The following is a 24,982-nucleotide window of genomic DNA, read 5'->3' as shown; positions in this document are numbered from 1 at the left end:
AAAAGAGGCAGTTACAGCAACTCTATACATTACTTCAGCACACAGGGCGTGATGCGTAGAACTCCATAGATAGACGTGTTTGTTTTAAGTGATTTTCTTTGTCCGCAGTTCTTCATAACACAAAGAGCCGCAGACGGACGTCGCCCTTTATTTAACGATTGTCCGTAATGTGTATGGTCTCAGTTCAAGGAAAACCACTTCATTAGCCATGCCAGTCGCTCTACCACTACCATGCCACTCCATTATATACACAGTTACAAACTAGGTTGCAATTCAGAAAAGTAAAACACGGAGTTAGAGAAGTTTGGCTGTCTTTTGCTTGTAATCTCCTTCTTTAAACTTCCAGTCATGTTTGTCAAGTTGTCGATACTGTTCCTGTTGATTTCTGCTGTCTGTGCAATGAGTAAGTTTCACTTTTTTAAAAATACTTTTTTTTTTATCCTGAACCTGAAATTTCTCCCCATTAAAATTGTAACTTTTGATGTAATATGTTGATATTCAAGAAATGAGCAGTTGAATAACCAGTGCAACTACAGTATATGCAGAGACCGGAAAATAAACCAATTAATAAATAAAATAATCACCTGCTTAATGTTTCAATTAATAATGTGTAACTCCTCAAGAACCACTTCTGGTTTGTAGGAATTCGGCCCACCCACTTAAATAGTTTACATTCCTATTAGGTCATTCTGAAAACAACTGAGCCCATAATTCATTCAGGTTTCGTGGATACTGTTCTTAAGTTTCCACTTTCCGTTCAAGATGATCCCAAACGTCTCTATCGGATTTAACTCTCGGCTGGTCAATTTAAATGCTTTACCATTCCCTTACGTACCTCATCCCAGTTTAAAAGAGTAGAGGCCCTGTGAACTGGACAGTTATCATCCTGGAATAGAGGGGTAACAAAATCATGAGCGTCCCTCAAATGTTCGGCAAACTGGTCACCCAGAATAATTGTATAGCTGCTCTGATTCATTCACAGTTGGTATTTCAAGCAGGCTTAGTACGGTATTCAGTTCATAATAGTTGACCTCGTAGGAAGCACAGTTGGTAGAATCGCCATCGAACTCAGGTCTTTTCCTCCCCACACCGAGTGGAAAAGACCTGAGTTCGAGTCCCATCAATGATGTGGGCAATTTTTATGGGCCTTTATCACAACGTGGCTGAGTTAGTTGACCTCGGGCGAGGGTAGCAAGGGTTTTATTGCCGGAAACTTGGGTTTTACGTCCAGCAAACAGAAACTCGACCACAGAACGCAAGCAATTTATGTACAAGTATGCACGGAGCAACATGGCCTTAATCGCTGATGCTACTAAAACCCTACTACAGAAACAATAATCATAATAGTTAAAACATCCCCAAATCCTCACCCCCCCCTCGACCAGCTTGTACCGTGCTCACAGTCTAGATGAAATACTTCATTGTTTCTCCTGTGAACTCGATGCCCATTGTTAGAGTATGGGCAAAATTTGGATTCGTCAGATCTTTCAAATAATCAACAGACCAGCTTTTATGCCTTTTAGTCTATATTAGCTAGGTATTTTTAATGACCAGCTGTTAATATTAGTCTTTTTCGGGAACCATACTCCAGATATCCATGTTATCAATTTTATTCGCAGTGTCCTTACCGCAATCAGTTGATGAGGTCCTTGGTTAACTGTTTGTAGCAGTTTTTGTCTTGTTTTAAATCATTTTTCGTTTAATGGACACGATATTCGTCACCGAACACTATCACTTAGCATACGTTTTCGCCCACAATTCTGCTACTGATTTCTGTTTGATTTTAACTCACACTATTTTTTCAAAACATTTATTACGTTTTACAGGTTTTTTCAAAACCTGTCCTTTCTTAAACACCAGCAAATTCAGATATTTCTTTAAACAGAACGTCCTTCAGACCTGTAAATTTTATCACTTCTCTTTTGCCACTCATTAACATTTCCTCTCTCTTGCTTCTTCATTCACAGCTGGTATTACCATAAATAGAGAAAACAGGTTAACCTTATACTCTAATTTCAATGCTGTAACACCGAAATTAGAGTATAAGATACTTAGAAGATAGACGTGTTCAACATCATATGCCCTAAATACCAAATGTGACTAATTTTGCTTCTGCTGGCTATGTTCATTATAAATCAGCGACTTTCATAAAAATACCTTATTCGACACTATGGCTCAGTTAATAGGTTAGAACATTATAATTGTATACTACACATATTTTCTGTTGATTTATTGAAATACAAAAACAATAGAAATTTTCTTTCAGCTGTGTCTAATCTATAAGCAAACGATGTCATATGGGATGAAAAACCTGATTTCGTGGAAGAGGACTTCTCTCTGAAACCAGTTAACTTATTCAGAGCATGAATATAGCCAAAACTTTTTTTCAGTCGTGCAGAAAAACATACTCTTAGACTCTTAATTTAAGCTCTTAAAAATACATTCGCTAAAGTCTTAATTTAACAAACTTCGGAAATAACGGAGAGTATCCACCGACCTAGATATTTTGTCTGTAGAGAACACAATAATGTAACTGCTTTAGTTTGATGGTATTTACCATCATTTAATATATTTTCAAAATAATGAAAATTTAACTGTCAGCTAACGAGATGGCTTGCCTTGGTTTCGTATCAAATAATCGTAACAAGATTGAAGAATTTCTTTTACTTTTTAATCTAATCACCATTGAAGTAACTTGTTGAAACAGCATAAGTAAATTGTTTGTAGTTCTTGTGCAAGAAGAAACTATAAAGAAATTCACAATCGTATAACATGAAAATGGTTTCAGTTTAGAGCGCAACTTTTCGCAACCTTTCGCAAAGTTTCCGGGAGTAAAAACCATGCTACCCTCGCTTGAGACCGACTAACTCAGCCACGTTGTAAAAATACCCATAAAAATTCCTCATGTTATCGACGGGACTCGGAACTCAGGTCTTTTCCGCTCGGTGTGGGGAGAACGGCGATCCTACCAACTGCGCTATCTACAAGGGCCAGCCCAGAGTGTTTGCCTACAAGGCGGTTATTCAAATGAAATATTATTTTTTTTTTATAAAAGAAGTGCCAATTAAAATCCATGTGTACTGAAACTTATTTGTAGAGCAGGATCATTTTTATTGTCCCTGAAGGCTTCGATGTGGTGTTACCTTATCTTTTATCTTGCTAGCCAAAGATATGATTCATATTCCCAAAAAATTAGTAGATTGTGTCAAATCAGAGCCTGGTGTTCAAAGATTGTGATAAAACAGAACTTTGTGTTTAAAGACGGTGAAAAAACAGGGCTTTATGCACAAAGATCAGGCTCATTTATATATATTGGTCAAGGAAACACAGACAAACTAAAAAAACCAAACTATTATATTAGGGTAACCCGGTAATTTCTTACATATACCTATGGGTATCATTCTGTAAATTGCTTGTGATCTCTGGTCGATTTGCCTATTTTGCTGGACGAAAAATCCCCGGTTTCTGGGGGGGAAACCTCGCTATCTACGTCTGAGACCGATTAACTCAGCCACGGAGGGAAAAAAGCCCATTAAAGTTTCTCGCGTCATCGATGGGATTCGAACTCGGGCCTTTTCCACCCAGTGTGGTGAGGATGGTGAAGATACTACTGTGCTACCCGCGCAGTCAGACAAGAAACCACAGGTTGTCGTTCATAAATATCTCCTTCCTCCTCTTTAAGCTTTCTGTATACCGTATGCTAGTTATTGTTGTAGGGTTTTAAGGCATCAATAAGTTAGGCCATATTGCATCGTATCTCCACCTCAAAGAATCATGCAAACAGTAGTGTGGTAATTGTTGTTGTTCTTCTGCTTTTTCACAAAAGCAACTAAGGTCAAGAAGCGTTAGTGTATAATGGCTACAATATTCTGTGGCCGGCCCAGTTTTTATGGATAACAACCCGTAGTTCGATGGGACGATAACTGTGCCACCTTTTCTCCCGAAATCATCTAACTCAACCCAGCGTGAATATCTCAGGGTTTCGTTTCACCTTGCTCAAGCCGTAGCAAAATGTCCACAAGAACTCCTAATATGTTATCGTGATTTTTATGCAAATTACCTTTTCGTTTTGAATTTACCTGGCATTTTACAAAATTTGTCTTATCATTTTCAAGTTGTATATATACAGGTGTACTATTATTAAAGCTCCGTCTTACGCGTTTGTGTTTGTGTATGTGTATATCTGTCTTGTTTCGATCTGTCTACTTTCTCTATATCTCTCTATCCATCTAGCTTTCAATTTTTTCTATAAAAAAAATTTCTGTATTACATCCTAATTGTGCTACACCGGTTCGGATTACGTGCTAAAATTACTGCCTTTTCTGCGCCATTCCAGGAACCCTCGAAAGCACGTACCTGGCTGTCCTCTGAACAACACGATGATTGTGTATGCGCTGGATGCTGCAAGGCTCGCCTGCAACCACGCCCACACTCGGTAGGACTACTGGTTCCCGCTTCACTCCGAACAGACAAAATACCCCACGTACTTCTTATTCATTGCTGCGAAGGACATCATTTACAATTTCTACTTGAAGCACGTATGAAGCAGGGACAACATGCCTCCTGTTGACCCCTCGAGGGATGCATAGTTCGTAAAATCACCGTCGTTTCCACGCAGGGTGCAAAAAACCCGAGTTGGAATCCCGTCAATGACGCGAGGAATTTTTATGGATCATTTTCGCAAAGAGACGGAGTTCGTCGGTCTCAGTGGAGGGTAGCATGGTTTTTCTTCCGAAAACTACGATTTTTCGTACAGTACATAGCAAATGTACCACATAACACACGCAATTTACAGACATATTATACAAATTGTATACGATGCAATACGGTCTACGTTGCTGATGCGCCTAAAACCTGACTACAACAAGTCTCGACACATCAGCACAAGATCTCATGTGGAGTCTACAGATGAAGTTACAGAGCAGATCCTGCTCGTATCCCACCATCACAGAACTGAAGTTTTCATTCATATAAAAAGAGATTGGAACAGTGCGGGTCACCTCTACACCATCACTGAAGAGTCCATTACATTCAACATGTGACCTTAAGAAGAGCTGGTGAAATGGCAAGTGGAACTCTTCTCTCTCCAAAGTTACTTTATCTTAATTGTACGTATATAGAATGCAAATAGATTATTATATGTGGAAAATGTATTTACTATTCATGTTTAATAAAAAATAAAATATTTTTTCTATCTCTGATCTATCTATGTATCTATTTTTTCTATATCTATCTTCTCATTCCAACAATAGTTATTTTATTATTTATATATATATATATTTTTTTTTTCAGAATCCACAGAACGTAAGTCGAATCAAAATATTACGAAGTGCATACGTGAGAAGATGTTTAAGGGGGTGAGTTACCATCCGTTTATTTTTATATTCACATGTACTATATAATTTTAGAATTTCTAAAAGAAGTGTTTCTGAAATTTTCTAGGTCGAGAAATTGAAAATTTCTCAGTACTCTTCCAAGCATCTAGCACAATGAAAATGAAGTAAAGAACTATTAAGCCAATAAAAATATTAATTCCATAAATATTGTGTTGGTTGTGTGCGGTTACTATTATTATTGCTGTTCGTCAAGAAACTCTTTATCCTACAGATGTCAGAATCGCAACTTTCTGGAGCTCCATCACAGTGTTCCCTGGGAGCCCTATTGCTGCTAGGTTCATATGGAAGCTCTTTAACTTCCTGTCTTAGGGCTATGTAACTCCTGATCATTTCCTAGTAGGTTTTCTAGAGGTTGTTGGTGTTGGGCACTACTACGTTGATAGCCATTTCCTTCTTGTAGATGAAGATTATGACTGTTCTGTTGCGCGGGATCGTCTTGTTTACTATTATGGCGCGGTCCCAGTATGATTTGTGAGTAGGGGTCTCTAGCATGTCCTGAGATTCGTATTTGTAATAAGATACACTTTCTTTGATTAACTGTTATTTTTGGACTAGTTTCTGATGAATTATCCTGGTACTTAACCAGACCAATTGACATCAGAAGGAGAATCTTCCAGGAAGATTCCTCTTTTGATATCTTTGAATACCCTGAGCCCATTGTGGTTCTGTTTAGCACTCAACTCGCTGTCAACCATGCTGAACAACGGCAAGTACAGATATACCCTGAAGAAGGGTGGTGGGGACAACTTGTATAACATCTCTCACTTGATATACATGGATGACCATTAGCTGAAACCCGTTGAAAAGATTGAAGATATGACAGAGGGAGAGACCTACAAACATCTGGGAATGATGCAGGCTCAACAGCTAGAATACAAGGAGCTCAAGGCCGATCTGACAGAAAAACACCGTCATAAACTGAGAAGCCTGCTACAAGCAAAACTGAATGAGCTTACCTATGAGTGTACCTCGTCCGGGTGATCACCCTAAATACAGCACTGATGTGTTGGACTTTGTGGAGCGAGGTTGACATGGATCATCTGTCAATCCAGGGTCTTGGACAATATATTTCCTGTAGTTTCTGGTGTTGATTACGTGGTTCTTGGATGACAAGCATGAATCCTTTTCTTCATGCGATCAAAGCCATCTTATCTATGTGGTCTTGATGGAGGTCACTGTAGTGTTTGCTATGGAGTGCCTCCTTCTGCCATCTTCCTGTCCCTGTTTCTTCTGTCTATGGAGTGGGGCGTCCTTATTGAGCTTGAGCGGCATGTGCCATTAATGTATCTTCCTTATGGCTTGGTAAACTGGCGCTCTGTTTTCCTGGAAGTAATCCCTCAGGTTTTTAATCGCCTTCTTCTGTTGTTCAAGTGGTCTGTCAAACCCCTCCCACTTCTTTCCGGATTATGGTCTGTCTATCAATGGCCAACTGCCTGGGTGTTGTTAGCAGCTCTTGGTCATCAATATTCTGGTTGAGCTCAGGATCTCCTCCAGTTCAGTGTTAGTCCAATATATGATCCCAAAGGTGTATGTTAGTACTGGGATTGCTTCGGTGTTTATAGCTCTGACCATGTTACCGTCATTCAGCTTTGTTTATAGCAGGCTTCTCAATCTATGATGTTGTTTTTCTGTCAGGCAGACTTTGAGCTCCTTGTGTTCTAGCTGTTGAACCTGCATCATTCCCAGATATTTGTAGGTCTCTCCCTCTGTCATGGCTTCAATATTTTCACCGGTTTTCAACTGATGGTCATCCATGTATATCAAGTGAGAGATGTTATACAAGTTCTCCCCACCACCCTTCTTTAAGGGTATATCCGTACTTGCCGTTGTTCAGCATGGTGGAGAGCGAGTTGAGTGCCGAACAGAACCACAGTGGGCTCAGGGGATTCAAAGATATCAGAAGAGGAATCTCCCTAGAAGATTTCTCTTCTGATGTCGATCGGTCTGGTTGTGATGCTCTCGACCTTGCTGGTGGTCCTCCATTTCGCCACGGTTGCCTCTAGAGGGCATCGGTAGCACATTGACTTTATAGATATTCAGTGTCTCTATCAGCCAGCTATTGGGTGCGTAGTTGAAGCCTTGTGGTAATCGATGTAGGCCGAGTAAAAGTTTCAGTGCTTCCTGCAGGTGTCATAACTGCAGCATCAATGGTCAATTGCTCCTTGCAGTGATTTGGTCCTATTAGAGGCAATTAAACTGGACCTCTTGAGACAATGGCCATTGATAAGGCAAGGAAGACCCAAGAAACACCCGGAGGAGGCAAAATAACACTAAAGCCAGCCTCCTGAATGTACTTCTTGTTTGGAATAATGGATCCATTAGCTGACAGTGACTGTTGACATTGGCAATTCGAACGGCACTCTAGCCCAGTTCCCTTTTAATCCCCATCCAGTGGGAAGAGGGGAGGGGGACGGTTTTCTGTCCCATCCCCCAGCCCCCCTGTTCTCCTGTGGGGCTTCTCCCACAAGATTGGGGTTGTCTTCCCTATCATCCCCATGTTTCTACTGTCTCCCCCTCCTTCAGACTCTATCCCTTCTCTAACTTGTCACATATTTATTTTTTTTAACTTTATTTACTTATTTTTTAAATTTAATTTTTATTTTTTTAAATTTTATTTTTTTACTTTATTTATTATTTTTAAATTTATTTTTATTCTTTTTTAATTTTTTGTTCCATAAATAAATAAAATTTTATTTAAATAAAATTTATTTATATTTTATTTTATATTTTATTTATATAAATAAAATATAAATAAATAAAATTTTATTTACTTTATTTATTTATATATTTTAAAAAAAATTAAATTTTATTTTTTATTTTTATTTATTTACTTTATTATTATTTATTATTTTTTAAATTTCAATTTTTATTTTATTATTATTTTTTTTAGGCCCTTGCCACTGAAATCTTCGAATAGGTAGCAGGGCCTGCCAGAGTACTTAAGCGATCCCTCTACTGCCTGACCTGCCTCCTCAGGGCTAAGTGTGGGCAACAGGGGTCCCACTAGGGGCCCAATGGCTAAATGATCAGAAGAACAACATACCACGACACTACAGAACGCTAACACACACATTACACTTTTTAAACCTCTAGCCTTCACAGAGTTTTGTGATACACAACACAGAGATGGGGGAAACCCTGGGGCCGTTAGACATCGAACACTTTACACTTTATTTTACATACCTTCTACTGCTCAGCCATGATGTTCTGACTTTCGAAGTGGTCTGATATCTTCTTGCAATGCAGCTGGTCAGGATCTTGTACATTGTTGGAAGACAGGTGATCGGTCTGTATTTTGCTAGGATTGTGGTGTCTGTATCCTTAACCTTCAGATAGGTGATTTCTTGAGGCAGAGACTCTGGGGTTGTGTCAGGGTGCCTTATCATCTGGGTGAACTGCTCTACTGTTCAGTGTGTACAGCTAAAATTCTTGTGCTAATATTTGCGGATGTTATCTATCCCTGGGGTTCACCAGTTGTTGGAATTGCTGATTAACAGTTGTACTTGAATCTCCTGAATCTACCATTCTGTCGTCTTTATATGTCCTTGGTTTTTGATCTCCTGATTTTTTTTTTAGCCCTATCCAGTGGGCACAACCCTTATGGCTAACAGCGCTATTCCACAAGTTGCCTCCGAATTCCTGGTGTGCCTTCTGGTCGGGGGGGGGGGTCCGTTGCCTTCTTCTCCTCTTGTCCAATGTTCCTGTCTGCGTGGGTAGCACAGTGGTACCGCCACCGTCCTCCCCACACCGGGTGGAAAAGGCCCGGGTTCGAATCCCGTCGATGACGGGAGGAACTTTAGTGGGCTTTTTTCACTCCGTGGCTGAGTTAGTCGGTCTCAGGCGTAGATAGCAAGGTTTTTTCCCTCAGAAACTGGGGTTTTTTCGTCCAGCAAAACAGGCAAATCGACCAGAGAACACACGCAATTTACAGACACGAATACGGGTTAATGTATTTAATTACGGGAAACCCTAAAATAATAATTTGATTTGTCCAATGTTCCTGAAGAAGGCTTTCTGGTTTTCGTCAAATATCCAATTGTCTATTTTCCTTCGAGAACTCTCCCTGTATCGGCGAAGTCTCTTGCTAAGTACAAGGAGGTTCTGCTTAAGGGTGTCCAGGTATTCTTTGATCCTTTGATTATAGATCTCGTGTTAGCTGTGGTTGTTGTCTGTCTGCGCGGGTAGCACAGTGGTATCGTCACCATCCTCCCTACACCAGGTGGAAAAAGCCAGGGTTCGACTCCCGTCGATGACGCGAGGAACTTTAATGGGCTTTTTTCACCCCGTGGCTGAGTTCGTGGGTCTCAGGCGTAGATAGCAAGGTTTTTTCTCTCAGAAACTGGGGTTTTTTCGTCCAGCAAACAGCAAATCGACTAGAGAACACATGCAATTTACAGACAAAATAAATATATGGGGTAGATGCAATCATTTACAGGTGACCCTAATAATATCATATATTTTCTTTAAATTTATTTTTTTAAACTGTCCTGATCGGGTTGCACAGTGGTATTGTCACCGTCCTCCCTACACCGGGTGGAAAAGGCCCGGGTTCGAATTCCGTCGATGACGCGAGGAATTTTAATGGGCTTTTTTCACTCTGTGGCTGAGTTAGTCGGTCTCAGTCATAAATAGCAAGGTTTTTTCTCTCAGAAACTGGGGTTTTTTCGTCCAGCAAAACAGGAAAATCGACCAGAGAACACAAGCAATTTACAGACACAATTGCTGCTATTTATGTAATATTCCCTCATGTGGAAGTGTGTCAAATGCTTTTTTTAAAAATGCTTTTACTGAAATCAAGATAAATAACGTCGAAGTTGTTTCTTTAATCCACCTGTTTTACAACTTCATGAAAATTAACCATGTTGGTCAGATGACGCTTCCGCTTCAAGAATCCATGCTGTGATCATATTAAGGATACCATTCCTATCGAGGTGGGTGTTGTGTCATACCCTTAATCAGAGACTCCGTGATCTTTCCAGCCACTGAAATCAAAATCACTGGTCTATAGTTGCTCATCATGTCTTTCGCACCTTCCTTGTAGATTAAAATCTCTTAGCACTGCTCCAATTCAAGGATCTAACATGATGACCTTCCTAACATCCCCAATGGGATGATGCACTCACAGATGTTTTTAGTATAACAGGATGTATACTGAAAAGACTGCATGTGAGCGAAGGTGATGAGTTGGTATTTCTTGAGCCCTACTTTCATTCGACTTCAGGAGCTTTTCTAACAGACTTCTCCGAAATTACTATAATACTGTATTTAATTTACAGTCTGCGCGGTAGCACAGTGGTATCGTCACCGTCCTCCAGACACCGGGTGGATAAGGCCGGGGTTCGAATCCCGTCTATGACGTGAGGAACTTTAGTGGGCTTTTTTCACTCCGTGGCTGAGTTAGTGGGTCTCAGGCGTAGATAGCAAGGTTTTTTCGTCCAGCAAAACAGGCAAAACCAGAGAACACACGCAATTTACAGTCATAATATATATATGGGTATATCTAAGAGATTACGGGTGGCTCTAATATAATAGTTTGAATTTGTACTTAATTTACAACAGTCTCAGTTTTTGTCACTGTTTTCTCGCGGTTCGAACGGCTTTCGACTGTAAATATCGTTGTAAGGAACCTATTCAATTTTCTACCACATCTGTTGGACTTTTCTGTATGATATTGTCTATACAATATATGGCGGGTTTACCAAAGGTTGCTTGGGACAGTCTTGTACAATCAATAAATAATGTCTACCTGCTTCATTGGAATGAATACATATATGGCTTCCATGATAAATCCTTTGAATATTTTCCATAAAGAACTCATATCCAACGGCTCATAGCTGTCTCTCTAGTTAATTGAACCCAAGAAAGATTTCGGTCAACCATAGTCTCCTTCTTTTGAAACTGAAGCACTCACCTTTTCCTTTGCGCTCAGAAATCTCTTTGGACAACACTTATTTTATTACATTGCAAATATTATCCAATATTTGCTACCTGCACTGCGAAGTTTTTGATGCGGTTTGGATATTTGGAGAGAACCAGGTCGAGGGCATCAGAATCCTCTGTACTTTCTCTAACACGTTTGAATAAATAACAATCATCCAAATGGTTCAAGAAATTGTTTTCCACATATCCTATTTTAGGCCCACGATTTTCAATTAATAAGAGGAAGGTTTCTGGCCTACGATTTCCACCCCACATCAGGGAGCGGCATACCTGGTCAAAAACTGGAATCATAGTATGGGATTTTATTACTTGCTGTAGCTGTTCATCTCTGATCGTTATTGATAGCACGTTGGCGGAAAAATATGACGTTGAAATCATTCTAAAGCTACGTTTAAAACGGGGTACATTTATCAAAACGTATATGTGATAAAAGGCGCGATGCATCAGCCCATACAAATGCTCATTAAATTGTATGAAATGCCTTCTGCGTTTACATTTCTAGATATATTTTGTGGACGGTGATTTTACTACATTCCTGAACGCCGTAGGATCTGAGCATACACAGTTTCTACATTTAAACAGTTTTTTTTAAGAGAATAGAACGAAATTTATCCACACTCATTCTCGTATTTACAGTAATCTTAGTAAAAATCGGACACATATTTATAATAAAACCTTACTAATTCAAACCCTCTATAATACATAGTCTTTTTCCATGAATGTATTTTTATTTAAACGGGATTTTAAGGTTAAAATTCTGAACTTCTTTCAGAATGGTTTTATAATTATTATTTGTTTATTTCTCTTTTGAGACACCCATTAACAGCATATGGCTAGAGAGTGTGGTTACATTATTTCAATATTTACAAGCATATTTACATAAATTTATTTACAATATTTGAAAGTCATAAAACACAGAACATGTGGTTATTACATTATTTATTAAGTGATTAATAATTGATTATTAAAAATTTATAAAACTAAATACTGTTATATTAATTATTAAATTAGTATTCTAATTATTTTTGTACCAGCCAGTACACATTACTAAAGATTTTATTCCTGTACATTTTATCTGTACATAGTTTCTCTGGATCTATGCTTAAATTATTAAAGAACTTGAGAGTATTTGCTGGGAAGAATCTGCGCAGAGAGTCTAACTTAGTCATGTCACACCTGAGACTTGGTTCTTCTCCATTTATTCTCCGACGCATCATCCGAGGGCGAGTGATCAAAATTTTAATAACTTTGCCAGAGTTCAGATGTTTCTAGTAATGATGATATGCATCCAAGTGTGATGTCTAGATTAGCATAAAAGGTTGCTCTTGAAATGGTAAACATTTTCTCGGAAATCCTATTTAGCCATCTCAGGAGCCAGTATTCTACCCCTAAGAAGTTGATGTTCTCAGCTTGATGACCAGATAGTTGATGCGTACAACGGAATTGATGTAACACGTTTAAGGATGTATTGGATCATAAGATAAGGGCTTAGGAGACCAGTGAGTTCTTGTGTAGTGCTCCAGAGTGCTGCATACGTCTTCTTTCTAATATTTAACCTCAGGGGCTCACATCTGGTGAGTATGGGCTTGGCACACCCAGGGTCCTGAGCTGGATATCATCATTCTTCTCTTCCTTGGTGATTTCCTTCTACTTCTAACTTTTGTTCTCTCTCTCTCTCTCTCTCTCTCTCTCTCTCTCTCTCTCTCTCTCTCACACACAGGGTAACTCAGAAATTTATTTATTTTTTTTACTTTTTGGCCAGTGCAGCAAAAGCCTTAGGCTTCCTTGCACTATATGGCTAATAATAATAATAATAATAATAATAATATTCGAACTGAGGTATGAAGGTAAAGAAATAAAATTGCTCAAAAGGAAATTTTAAATCCTTTTTATTTTATTTTGAATGATTTTAAAACATTGAGACACGAAAAAGAACCTTACGGTAATACAATATAGGATGTTTAGTCAAGAGAAATTTTTCAAATTTCTTTTTCTGCGAAAAAAAAAAAAAAAGATAATAAATATCTAGTTTGTTTAAAAATCGAATTATTCGTGTTTCATTTTGAGTTGAAGTTTTTGCATTCCAGTTTGTTTTGAATATTTTCGTAAAATTTCATTCTTTTTTTATGTTATATTTGTCTCATATTTTCTGTATTATTTTATTATTATTATTATTATTATGTTTTTTATTTTAATTTTATATTACATTTTATTTTCTGTATTTTTAAAGTTTACAATTTTTTTGTTAGAATTATAGTACTTCCACCTAGTGGCCATTTCGGAAACTATCTAAATAATCGTCAATTCCAGGGTTTAGTGTCAAGCAACGTTAGCTACAAAATTGTTGCTTTTTTTTTTTTTTTTTTTTTTTTTGTGATAACTTTATACAAATAACAATGCATATCATATTATAGAATTGTATCTCTCTAGTATTTTACAAGTTAGCTTGGGCTGTAAGTACATTTCCGGTAAACTAAGAAAATGTCAAATGACTTTTTCTTGGTTAATTACAAAAACGTTGACTACAAAATGATTTTGTAGTTAACGTTGTTTGACACTAAACCCTCGATTTGTTTCTTAATGGTACCCGATTTCGAAGAGACACATAAATAAAAACAATAAAACAGAACCTGAAATTTAATTTCTGTATGATATTTAATCATAATTTAATTTCATTTTCATTGATGATGCTTGTTTTTATGAATTATTATAAAATAATATTCTATATGTAGTTAAAGTTTAATTCTATATAATATGATGTTCTATATGTAATTAACTAAATGCACTTAAAAACATCTAACTTCGTCCGATGATATTTGCCAACATATTTCTTCGATTTTTTTGTTTAAACCAGAGATGAGATTCACATTTACAAATGTAAGCCGGTTTATAGCGCATATATATGCTTATACAGCACAAATCACACAACTTTTATTCCTATTCCTGAGGGACCATGTGTAATTCTATATTATTTTATTCTTTGTATTTTTAAAGTTTACATTATTTTTGTTAGAATAATTAGTGCTTCCATCTATTGGCAATTAAAGAAACTATATAAATAACGTCATTTGTTCTTGAAGGTACCCGATTTCGAAGAGACATATAAAAAAAACAATAAAACAGGACCTGAAATTTCTGTAACAAAGAGAGTAAGTATATTTACTAAGTTTTCTAATTTATTGTTTACATATTAAATTTAATTATAAATATTTTAACAGACATCTTTAAGGTTGAATTACATTACTATATAAGACTGAGCGATCAACAAGTTTAGATATTACACAGTAATGAATTGTTATGAGAAAATTACAGCAAAGATGAAATACAAACTATTAAACTGAATTATTCTTACACATATACAAATGGATTTTCTGGAAAATGGGATACAGTAAAACGGAAGTAGAAAAAAAAGTATAGCTGTTATCAAAACTCTAAAACTATAAATAGGTTAATAATCTAATGAAAAACTCCCAATTAAAAATTTAAAACATTAAATTTTTAATTGAAATAAAGAAAAAAGTTAACAAACCAACTTTTTCCTTTAATTTCTAATTATATAGTAATTAAAGTAGTAAACAGTTCAATTATCACACATAGATAAAAACATACCATGAACCACGAACATATTACGTATACAGTGAACTGCTGAGTTTACTTTGATAACTTACACTGCAAGAACAGAATCCACAGGATACCTGGTTCATTGGCAACGAGACACTGTCACCCCCTCTCGCTAGTGGACGAACCCGCCGCTTGGCGGGTATGCCGTCTACCTGAATGCAGGTACACTGCATTCAGCTAGACGGTAGTTCGATGTCAGTATGGATAAACGTAGTGAGTTAACAGACTTTGAAATAGAGATGATACTCTGTGTCATCTCTCTTTCCTCATTCAGGAATAACATCTCACCATGGACAGCGCTGTGGGCAGAGAAAGGTGGTGGATGAACGTGGCCGTCGACGTCCGTCTCGCATTGTTTCAGCCAACCGGAGAGCGACAGTGACATAAATCACCGCCGACTTCAACGAGGAAGGTGCCAGAAACGTCTCCACCAAGACCATCTGGCGATCATTAGCAGTAATAGGTTATGGGAGCCACTTCTGGGGCGTATTCAACTGGCACACATTGGGACCTCTGGTACGCCTAAACGCATCTCTGAACGGTCCAGGTTACGTGTCCATCCTTGCAGACCATCTGCATCCCTTCATGGTCATCGTGCACTCACAGGGCAATAGACTCTTCCAGCAGGATAATGCGCATCACCACAGAGCTGTGGTGACTAAAACATGGTTCGAAGAGCATTCCGCAGATTTTACCACCATGGAATGGCCTCTCCACTCAGCGGACATGAACCCTGTGGAGCATCTTTGGGATGCTGTGGAAAGGTCCTTTTGAGCTTTGGATCCTCCACCCAGGAATGCGATGGATTATGGACAGTGGTGCAGAAAGCATGGATGGAAATATCTGTGGATCGCTTTTGTGAACTAGTGGAGGCCTCGCCGTGTGACTGCTCTTATTCGGGCGAAAGGTGGACCTGCCCGTTACTAGGTAGATATCTCATGATTTCTGTCCACTCAATGTATACACTTATTACACACACTATACAAAATTAAATTTATATAGTTTATCCGATCAAACAGGTCTGAACCCTTCACCCCAGATCATTCTTCTGTGCGCATTAATACATTTGGAACTAAGTAAATAGGATACTTCCATGGGCTCAACGTTGACTCACTATGCTGTCGCGAAGTATAAATAAAATTAACGGAAAAAATCATTTAGTTTTGTTCTTGCTAACCATAATGAATGCTTTTATGAATGCTCACTTCATAATGAATGCTTTTTAGCAAATTAACTTTTTTAAAATCTCTAATTACAGTTGTACAGAGAACATTTGCAGAAAGAAGGTGTAGTAAGTATTCATGATGTCCCTTTAAAACTTTATTTGTTTATTTTTATATTTTATTTTATTTTTATTTTTTAAGTTTTTAATATTCATTTATTTATTATTTATTTTTATTAAAAGAAACGTCAAAACTAAAATTACAACGTATTCAATAAAATGAAACAACTAGTTAAAGTTAAATATAATTGCTTGGTTTTAAAATTAAAAAAAAAAAAAAAAAAACATTTTTTTTTTGAGCACCACCACAATAGTTATTTTGAATCGCAGCTGCATTCATCTTGAACCCTCGCGGAGTAGCACAGTGGCTATGGTCTCGATTTCTGTAGCGATAGGAGGAACTTTTATGTTTTTCTTTTAAATACCGTGGTGGAGTTAAGCGGTCTCCAGCGATGGCTGTATACTTATTTTCATCCCGCATACAGAAAAGCTGACCATAAAATACACGCAATTTTCAGACATAACATACTGATGCCTCAATGCCTTAGTGTTTCGTCACTTATACTAAAAAAATGACCTAATGGATTGATAGACGATTCTGTAATCACTGATGGCACCCCCAATTTTTCTGATATTTTATGGGTATATCGAAAGTTGTAAATTGGGGAGGTGGGATTGTCCATATGTCTAAGGGCAGCTAATGTGTAAAGTCCCACATACTCCTGGTGTGCAGCTGCTCTTGTTGGTTTGAACTGGGACCCAGGTTTGTGTCAAGACTTTTAAGGGATAAGGTGCAAAAAGAAAATGCGGCCCCTGCCCACTACATAAAGTCTCGCTACCAGTCTGCTGCCGCTCCGTCATATGGCCTTCCATAGAGTAGTGATCAAAGCGGAAGTGCAGTGGCACATACGATTTAGTTGATCCTAGTTCGAGCTCAATGACTGCTGAATATGATTAATGATCATATTCATTGTCAAAATGTACGCTCCTTTGGCCTATGTGGTCGTGCCACACTACAAACAGGTAGGTGGCGTCGTCTGTTAAAGATTTCTTTTGCAAATTCTTGGAAGATTTCAAAAGTTTCCTTATTTGCAATTAAATTGTGTTCATTTCCAAGAGCAAAGTGATGAGTTGAGATTTATTGCCGACTGGAAACTCTCAACTGGAAACTATACCCTTGTACAGTTTCCAGTTGAGATTTTACAGTAAGAAGACTGGCCCTTTGAAACTAAATATAGGTGGCATATGATAGAATTTGGATAAATACAGTACGATACAAAACACGGAGAATATTATTTTGATGTGTAAACATCTTTAGAGGCATCTACTAAATTTCGGACGGTGGTAAAATCAATTTGTCACGATTTTTCGACGCGGAAATGACCTAATTTGACGCCATTTCCGTTTCATAACAAAGAAAAGGGAGTCAGGAGATATCGCGCAAGGGATCATGGAGTTGATATTGGTTGTGCTCAGAGCTGGCATAAACCAGCTGGTTGCGACGGAAAAACGTTTATGATTCGGGGCATACCACTTAGGTGGCTTTGGGCTCACCATTGCCACCCATGGCAGAAACCTTTTGGTAACCACAGAAATGGAACTTCTTCAGCTTTACCAGTTGAAGTGCATGTAATGTAGGCGTTACAGTACCCGTCTGTATTACTGAAGCGGTTGTATATTTCCATCAAGAAGCGATTCATAAACGTTTTTCCGCAACTAGCTGGGCCAGTCAAGAATATTTGAATCGGTTCGCGATTTTGAGATAACAGATTCCAAATTACATGCATGAGTAGAATCTTTTGCTTGTCATTGGCTATTCTCATTAAGTTGCAGAAGTTGCAATTGCGCTAAGTGGGTTCAGCGTGGCGAGCTTTAGATCCTCTTTTATCTCGCTGTTTGGATGATTGTAAAAGTTTCGAAAGGGGTCTTCTTTTCGCAGTCGCGTTACAAGGCATGCAGGTCATTACTGCATGCCTCGTCAGGGTCACCGTCGTCGTTGTCTTGACACATCGTCCTACATATTTCAATCGTTTTGCGAATGTCCAAATCCGATTCATACAACTTACGATGTAGTATGAGTTCTTCACTGTCGTCGTAGATCTTGACATATTTCATCTTTGACAGTATCTGTTTTCTCATTGCGAAATGAAATGTGCTGCATTACCATCTGGCGCTTTTTATTTATTGTTCTAAAAAAATATCGGTACCACAGGTTATCTGAAAATTGTTTATGATTTAATGACTTAATGATTTAATGATGGTTTATGACTTAATGATATAAGGATTGAAATTCAAGTCTATAAGTCTATACTTCCATTGCAGTCCATTCATCTGCAAATGGATTAATTCAACAGGTAATGTGCCACGTCACAACGCCAAAATTGCACCGAAGAGTTTCCAGAACAAGACTGAATTCTTACTAAACTTAGTGTGGAGGCCTTCTTGGTCATCTGATCTCGCTCCAATTCAGTACCTATGGGATGAAGTGGGATAGGCTCTTCGAAGTACAGAACTGATTGCTCTCTCACGCTTTCTATCAGGTAGGTGTAGCTAGTAAAGTGGCCACTCAGAGTACACGAAACTGTCCAGATGATCGGTCAATGGAATTCATGCTGCGGCCCTTGAGAGCTGGAATCTGGATGCAGTTGCTTCCAGACTTCCGCCTTAACAAAGACCGGATGAGACCATTGCTGTGCCACCAAGACACCTTCACATGTCTGCGCGGATAGCACAGAGTATCGTCACCGTCCTCCCTACACCGAGTGCAAACGGCCCAGGCTCGAATCCCGTCGATGATGCGAGGAACTTTAATGGACTTTTTCACTCCGTGGCTCAGTTAGTCGGTCTCAGGCATAGATAGCAAGGTTTTTCCACCAGAAACTGCGGTTTTTCGTCCAGCAAAACAGGAAAATCGACCAGAGAACACACGCAATTTACAGACACAATACACATGGCTAGTTGAATTCACATTCTGGGTGACCTTAATAAATATTTTTAAATAGTTTTAGAAACCAATAAAGAACACACGTCGTTACAGACACAGTATACTGACGTCTCATAGCTTAATACACAAACACTGCAGTGCACAAACCAAACATCACAGTACGCAGTGCATAGCGTCCAGTCGACTTGCCGTGTGCCCAACCCATCGTAATTGATCCCTGGAACATTGGAAATGTGGAGTGACGAATCACAATACACGATTTTCTGATTTTATGCCTTGAAAAAGTAATTTACCAGAATGTGTCATCCCGAGTGTGAAATTTGGCTGAGGTTCTCTCACCGCCTACGGTTGCTTCTCGTGGTTTGGGTTTGCACCATTGGTCGTCGTTCGTGAAACTGACTGCATGCGATGCAATGTGATCATTTCCACTTTTTCTACACTGTGCCAGCAGTATGAGGGGTTTTCTTTTCTTTTCATCATGACAGTGCACCATGTCGTACTGCACAGTATGTAGCAACTAGGGGTGAAGATATGGGTGCGTAAAAACTTCATTGTCCTACCTAGAATGCTAACTCAGATCACAGACTAATTCAATAAAATTCTATAAAAATTGATTCTAAATAAATATTATAACAATAAAAATGTGCCCTGGTGGGCAGAACAGTAGGTATAATCACCGTCCTTTCCACACCGGGTGGAAAAGCCTCGAATTCGAATCGCGTGAATGACGCAAGGAATTTTTATAGGTTTTTTTTTTCACAACGTGGTTGAGTTAATCGGTCTCAGGGGAGGATAAATTGTTTTTTTCTCCCGGAAACTCGGGTTTTTAGTCCAGCAAACAGCAAATCGACCACAGAATACACGCAATTTACATACAGACAAATTATAAACGGTTCAATATGGTCGATGTTGCTGATGTGCCTAAAACCCAACAACAACAACAATAAAAAGATTTTTGAAATATGTGGTGTTCTGTTATTAAACAATATAGCATATGTTGCTGTTTATTTAAAGCTCCCTTCAAAAGATCAGAAATTTGCAACGACTGAGGAAAACATTCAGAACGCGAAACAGTAAAATATTAGTTTAATCTCCGAGATTTTTGACCATACTTCGTATTTACTATGTACTAAGTTAAAGCTGGGTATCAAACATGCTTGAATATTGAGATTTTCTGAGCCATTGTTCTTGGCTATTGCAGGTTACATCTCCAGTAAAGAATCAGCTCGTGGTGGACAAGGCCAAGTACGAAGAATATATGGAAAAAGAAAAAAAACGGAACAGCGATCTGGGTGAAGCTCTTAAACACTGCAATGACGCGCAGCAACAAAAAGAAGTAAGTAATTGATTCCAGTCATATAGGGGCAGGGCCCGATTTAAATTTTTTGTGAGCCTAAGCTATAACATATATTAGACTATTCTCTCTTACAGTTCACCTGTAAAAATATTAAAAAAAGATTTTTTAAGGTGGACCGAGGCCCCTTGTAATGTGAGGCCCTAAGCTGTAGCTTGTTTAGCTTATATGTAAATCCGGCCCTGTATAGGGGATATACAGGATATGTAGGAGATGTAATATTACGAAATATATATAATTTATTTCTCAATATTACAGATTTAACAAATAGTTATTTATTGTCTTATACTGAATTTATATCAGTTCCCGATTTTATATTATTTTTAGTATTATTTAAAATTATCATAATTTTACTGAAGGAGATGATAATTTATTGAATTCATTTATTTCAGGCTGGAAGACTTGTGGGATGTATATTCACTAAACTGAAAGAGGTAAATCTTACTTTGGACAGTTGAAACTTTCATTAGTGATTGTAGTTTTCAGTGTTCGTATTAGTGTTACCACAAATAAGTAGGTCAAGTTTATGTTGAGATATTAATTATACACTTACTGGCCAAAAAATTAGAAACCTTTATTCAGTATCTAGTAGGGCCAACGTTTTCTCGAATTACAGCCTGTGCACGTATGAAATGGGTTCTATCTGTTATCTGTGGATCTAGCTTCAGATTTGACCATTTTTCTATCAGGATGTTGGTCAGCTGCTATATTGTGTTCGAAAGAGAACTGCGAAGCCGAACTACCCTTCCAATATATCCCAGACGTTCTCAGTTAGATTCAGAACTGGAGAATTAGGCGATCAGGGTAGATGTCGGAAATCTTGGGAATGTTCCTCGAACCATTCAGATACAATTTTTGGACGGTCGATAGTATATTTCATCTTGATACAATCTATCTCAATCATGTTAAAAAATGAAGCATTGCAGGGTGAAATTGGTCAGATACTACAGAAAGATTAATTGGAGTTAACACCAGCTTGTAACAGTATGAGTGGAACCAGTCTGTGCCAATACAACATACCCCCAAACCATGATACTATCTCCAGCCGCTTCAGTGTGGCACACGAGGGCGTCTGGATGCATGACTTCATGAGGTTCTCACCACAATTTCACCCTACCATTGGTCTAAAAAGTATAAATGGAGACTCGTCAGACCAAATGATCTTTTTCCACTGTTCCACAGTCCAGTCTTTTCGTTAGCGGCACCACTCCATTCGAATCTTTCGACTTTTTACAAAAAGAAGTTGCTTCTGTATAAAGAATTTGTGATCATATCATGTGATAAATTAAAATTGCATACGTTTAATTATCTGTTGACGCCAATTGCAAAAGGTTTCCAGTGAGTGTATGATAAAAGCTTGTTCCTTTATTTAGAGGCAACATGCCGTCTGTAGATTACTTCTTTCTACATCTGTTTACTAGCCGCAAATACGTCCCTAATGCACGTCCCTAATATTAAATGCCTTGATATTTAATGTATGGCTTATTATAAACAAGATGAGTGAAAATATCTCTTCCCTGGCGCATTATAGCCATGTTGCTCTTGCACCGTAAAGCCCACACAAACATCTCTTCCCCTTAAATTTTGAAATATTGTTTTAAAAATATTTTGCTCATTAAATTAGAAAGTTTCATTCCATTTGTGTTATATTGTATCATCTAACCATCCGTTTTATTTCAGACTTGCCAGTAGAAGGAGTCTTCAATCTTCCGCAACAGTTTTCGTCCGGTGTTTATCTGCAGTCCCGGAATTTTATAAAAGATCTTTGTCGTACAGTAATAAAGAACAAGACTGGTTATTGACTTAAAATAAATAAAGATTTGTAATTAATCATTGTCCTGGTGTTCTTTATTAGCTTGCTCAACAAACCCTGACCTTTCCAGCCTATAGCGAACTTGCTTGAAATTTTTCGGAGTGTTATATACTTTTAGAATAAGTTGTTATTGTTGGATTTTAAGTTTGGGTTTTTAGGTGCATCAGCAACTTAAGCCATATTGATCCGTAAATAACATGTCGGCAAATCGTGTGTGTGTATTCTTTAGTCGATGTGCTGTTTAGTTTGACAAAAAACTCGAGTTTCTGGGAGAAAAACTATGAAAAACTATCTACACTTGACTGAGACCGATTAACTTTGCCACGTTATGAAAACGACCCATAAAAACTCCACGCGTCATTAACGAAATTCGAACTCTGGTCTTTTCCTTCCGGTGTACAAAGGCTGGTGATAATACCAATTGTACTGCCCACGAGATCTCTAGAATAAGAGATGTCTATGACATCTACACTGCTCGACAAAATTAACAGAACATGTAAAAAACGTGGTAGGTATAACTCATGAAGCTTACGATGAAGCAGGACAAAATGTGGTATGATGGTGTACCATAGAATAACGATGAAATGAGGAGACAGCAAGAAACTTCGGACAGGTATAAGAGACATTTATAGGGGTTCTGTAAGGATTATCAAAACAGCTAAACAAGCCTGACAGCGGTGAACCATGCCCGATATAAGAGTGTCTATAAGATTCTGTGGCAATAAATCCCATTCTTCCACCAACGCAGAGCTTAGCTCATCAAGTGCACGAGGAGTTGGCTGTCAGTGTGTAATGCGACATTCAAGGACGTCCCACACATTTTCGATCAGATTTATGTCTACTGATCGTGCTGGCCATAGCAGTCGCTAGATATCTTCGGTTTCAAGATGCTCCTCCACCATATGAACTCTATGTGTCATGGTGTTCTTGTGCATGAAAAGAAAATCTGGACCAACCGCTCCCCTAAAAAGTCGCACGTAGGGTTCGATGATTTATTCTCGGCACCTGATTTTGAAATCGGTCAATGACGCGAGGAAGTTTTATGGGTGTTTTTCTGGTTTGCATGGTATAATCACTATCTTTCGTTCAGCAAAGAGCAAATCGACCACAGACCACACACAATTTACAAACATTGTATATGGCATAATATGGCCTAAGCTGTCTATGGGTGGCGCCTCCATAGCCAGGTGGGAAGGAGCAGCAGTGCGTAGCACAGGCTTCTTGATTAGACCGGGGTTCGAGCCCCTCACCACCAAATACGGAGGATGCGGAAAGGTCAGGGAATGACCACCGCATATCCCGGAGCAATATGGCCTTAGTTGCTAATGCTCCTAAAAAACCAAATAACAAACAAGCTGTCTATGCACCTAAAACTCAACAAAAACCACCCAACTGATCAACCAAGAAAAAAAGAAATAACATGCAACGCCCTCAGCAGAGAAGGATTAAACACATTGCGAAAAAATGTCGTGTCATTAACGGGATTCGAGCTCAGGCCTTTTTCTACGCAGTGTGGAAGGATGGTGATTATATCCTCTGTGGTACCCGCGAAGCACCTCCTAATGGTATGACCACTAAAGGATCTTTAAATTGAACAGATAACGAACAGATGACATAGCAATGTTTGCAATAGGATTGTAGATCAATTGGCTGAGCTCTTAACGTATCATTACAGAGATACGTCATGAATCAAATAAACTGTTTCGTCGACACGGCTTGTATATAAGTATATAGGGTGCAAAACTACACTGAAAGGACAGAATTCATAGGATACCTGGTTCCTGGGCAATGCGATGCTATCAGCTCCTTTCGTTAGTGAACGAAACCACCGCCTGGCAAGTATATAGGTACGCTGCATCAAATGCATTCATGTAGACGGTAATTCGATGTAGATGTCAGTATGGATAAACCTCGTGAGTTACGACACTTTGAAAGAGGGATGATAGTGGCTGCCCGACGCATGGATCACTCTATCGCGGAGGTGGTACAGAAATTGCACAATCCCCGTTTGACAGTATCAAGAGCGTATCGGGAATACGCCATTTCCGGAATAACATCTCATCGTGAACAGCGCTGTGGGCGGAGAAAGGCGGTGGCTAAACCTGGCCGTTGAAGTCTGTCTCTCATTGTTTCTGCCAACTGGAGAGCGACAATGGCACAAATCACCGCCAACTTCAACGAGAGAGGTGCCAGAAACGTCTTCATCAAGACCATCAGGGGATCATTAGCCGCAATAGGTTATGGGAGCCACCGACCCACCAGAGTCCCATTACTAACACCACGATACGGGACTCTATGCCTCAACTGGGCGAAAGAACATTGGCACTGGACCTTGAATGATTGAAGGGTCTCCTGGTCCGATGAGTCCCGTTTCCAGTTATTTCGAGCGGACGGGAGGGTGCGTATCTGGTGGAAACCGCATGAAGCTATGCACCCGTCATGTCAACAAGGGGAGCTATTCAGGCAGGTGGACGGTCGGTAATGGTCTGGGGCGTGTTCAACTTGCCCACCTTGGGATCTCTTGTACGTCTAGACGTATCTCTGAACGGTCCAGTTTACGTGTCCATCCATGCAGGCCATCTGCATCCTTTCATAGTCATCGTGCATCAACAGGGCAATGGACTCTTCCAGCAGGACAATGCGACTTCCCACTGAACTGTGGCGACTAGAACATGGTTCTAAGAGCATTCCG

The 24,982-nt window shown here is 38.8% G+C and overlaps 1 protein-coding gene across 1 annotated transcript; it reads left to right on the top strand.

The window, feature by feature from the left end:
- The first annotated feature begins 219 nt into the window (after positions 1–219).
- On the top strand, positions 220–22,307 carry LOC150086727 (uncharacterized). The gene is made up of 7 exons (XM_090371546.1): positions 220–403; positions 5,293–5,357; positions 14,417–14,485; positions 16,216–16,248; positions 20,325–20,459; positions 20,870–20,911; positions 22,158–22,307. Exons 1-7 carry the CDS (start codon positions 349–351, stop codon positions 22,167–22,169), a joined length of 411 nt encoding a protein of 136 aa, XP_090227672.1. The 5' UTR covers positions 220–348; the 3' UTR covers positions 22,170–22,307.
- Positions 22,308–24,982: the final 2,675 nt, after the last annotated feature.

Source organism: Mastigoproctus giganteus, chromosome 4 (assembly GCF_048544385.1).
Source record: "Mastigoproctus giganteus isolate SK-2022 chromosome 4, ASM4854438v1, whole genome shotgun sequence".
NCBI lineage: Eukaryota > Metazoa > Arthropoda > Arachnida > Uropygi > Thelyphonidae > Mastigoproctus > Mastigoproctus giganteus.
The sequence above is the reverse complement of the archived record's forward strand: the minus strand, read 5'-3'. Positions and strand labels throughout refer to the sequence as shown.

Excerpts from the sequence above, each read along its gene's own strand:
- LOC150086727 (XM_090371546.1), top strand. The coding sequence starts at position 349 with ATGTTTGTCAAGTTGTCGATACTGTTCCTGTTGATTTCTGCTGTCTGT. Across the intron at positions 5,358-14,416 it reads GTGAGAAGATGTTTAAGGGG|GTACCCGATTTCGAAGAGAC; the intron begins GTGAGTTACCAT and ends TTGTTCTTGAAG. Across the intron at positions 14,486-16,215 it reads AAATTTCTGTAACAAAGAGA|TTGTACAGAGAACATTTGCA; the intron begins GTAAGTATATTT and ends CTCTAATTACAG.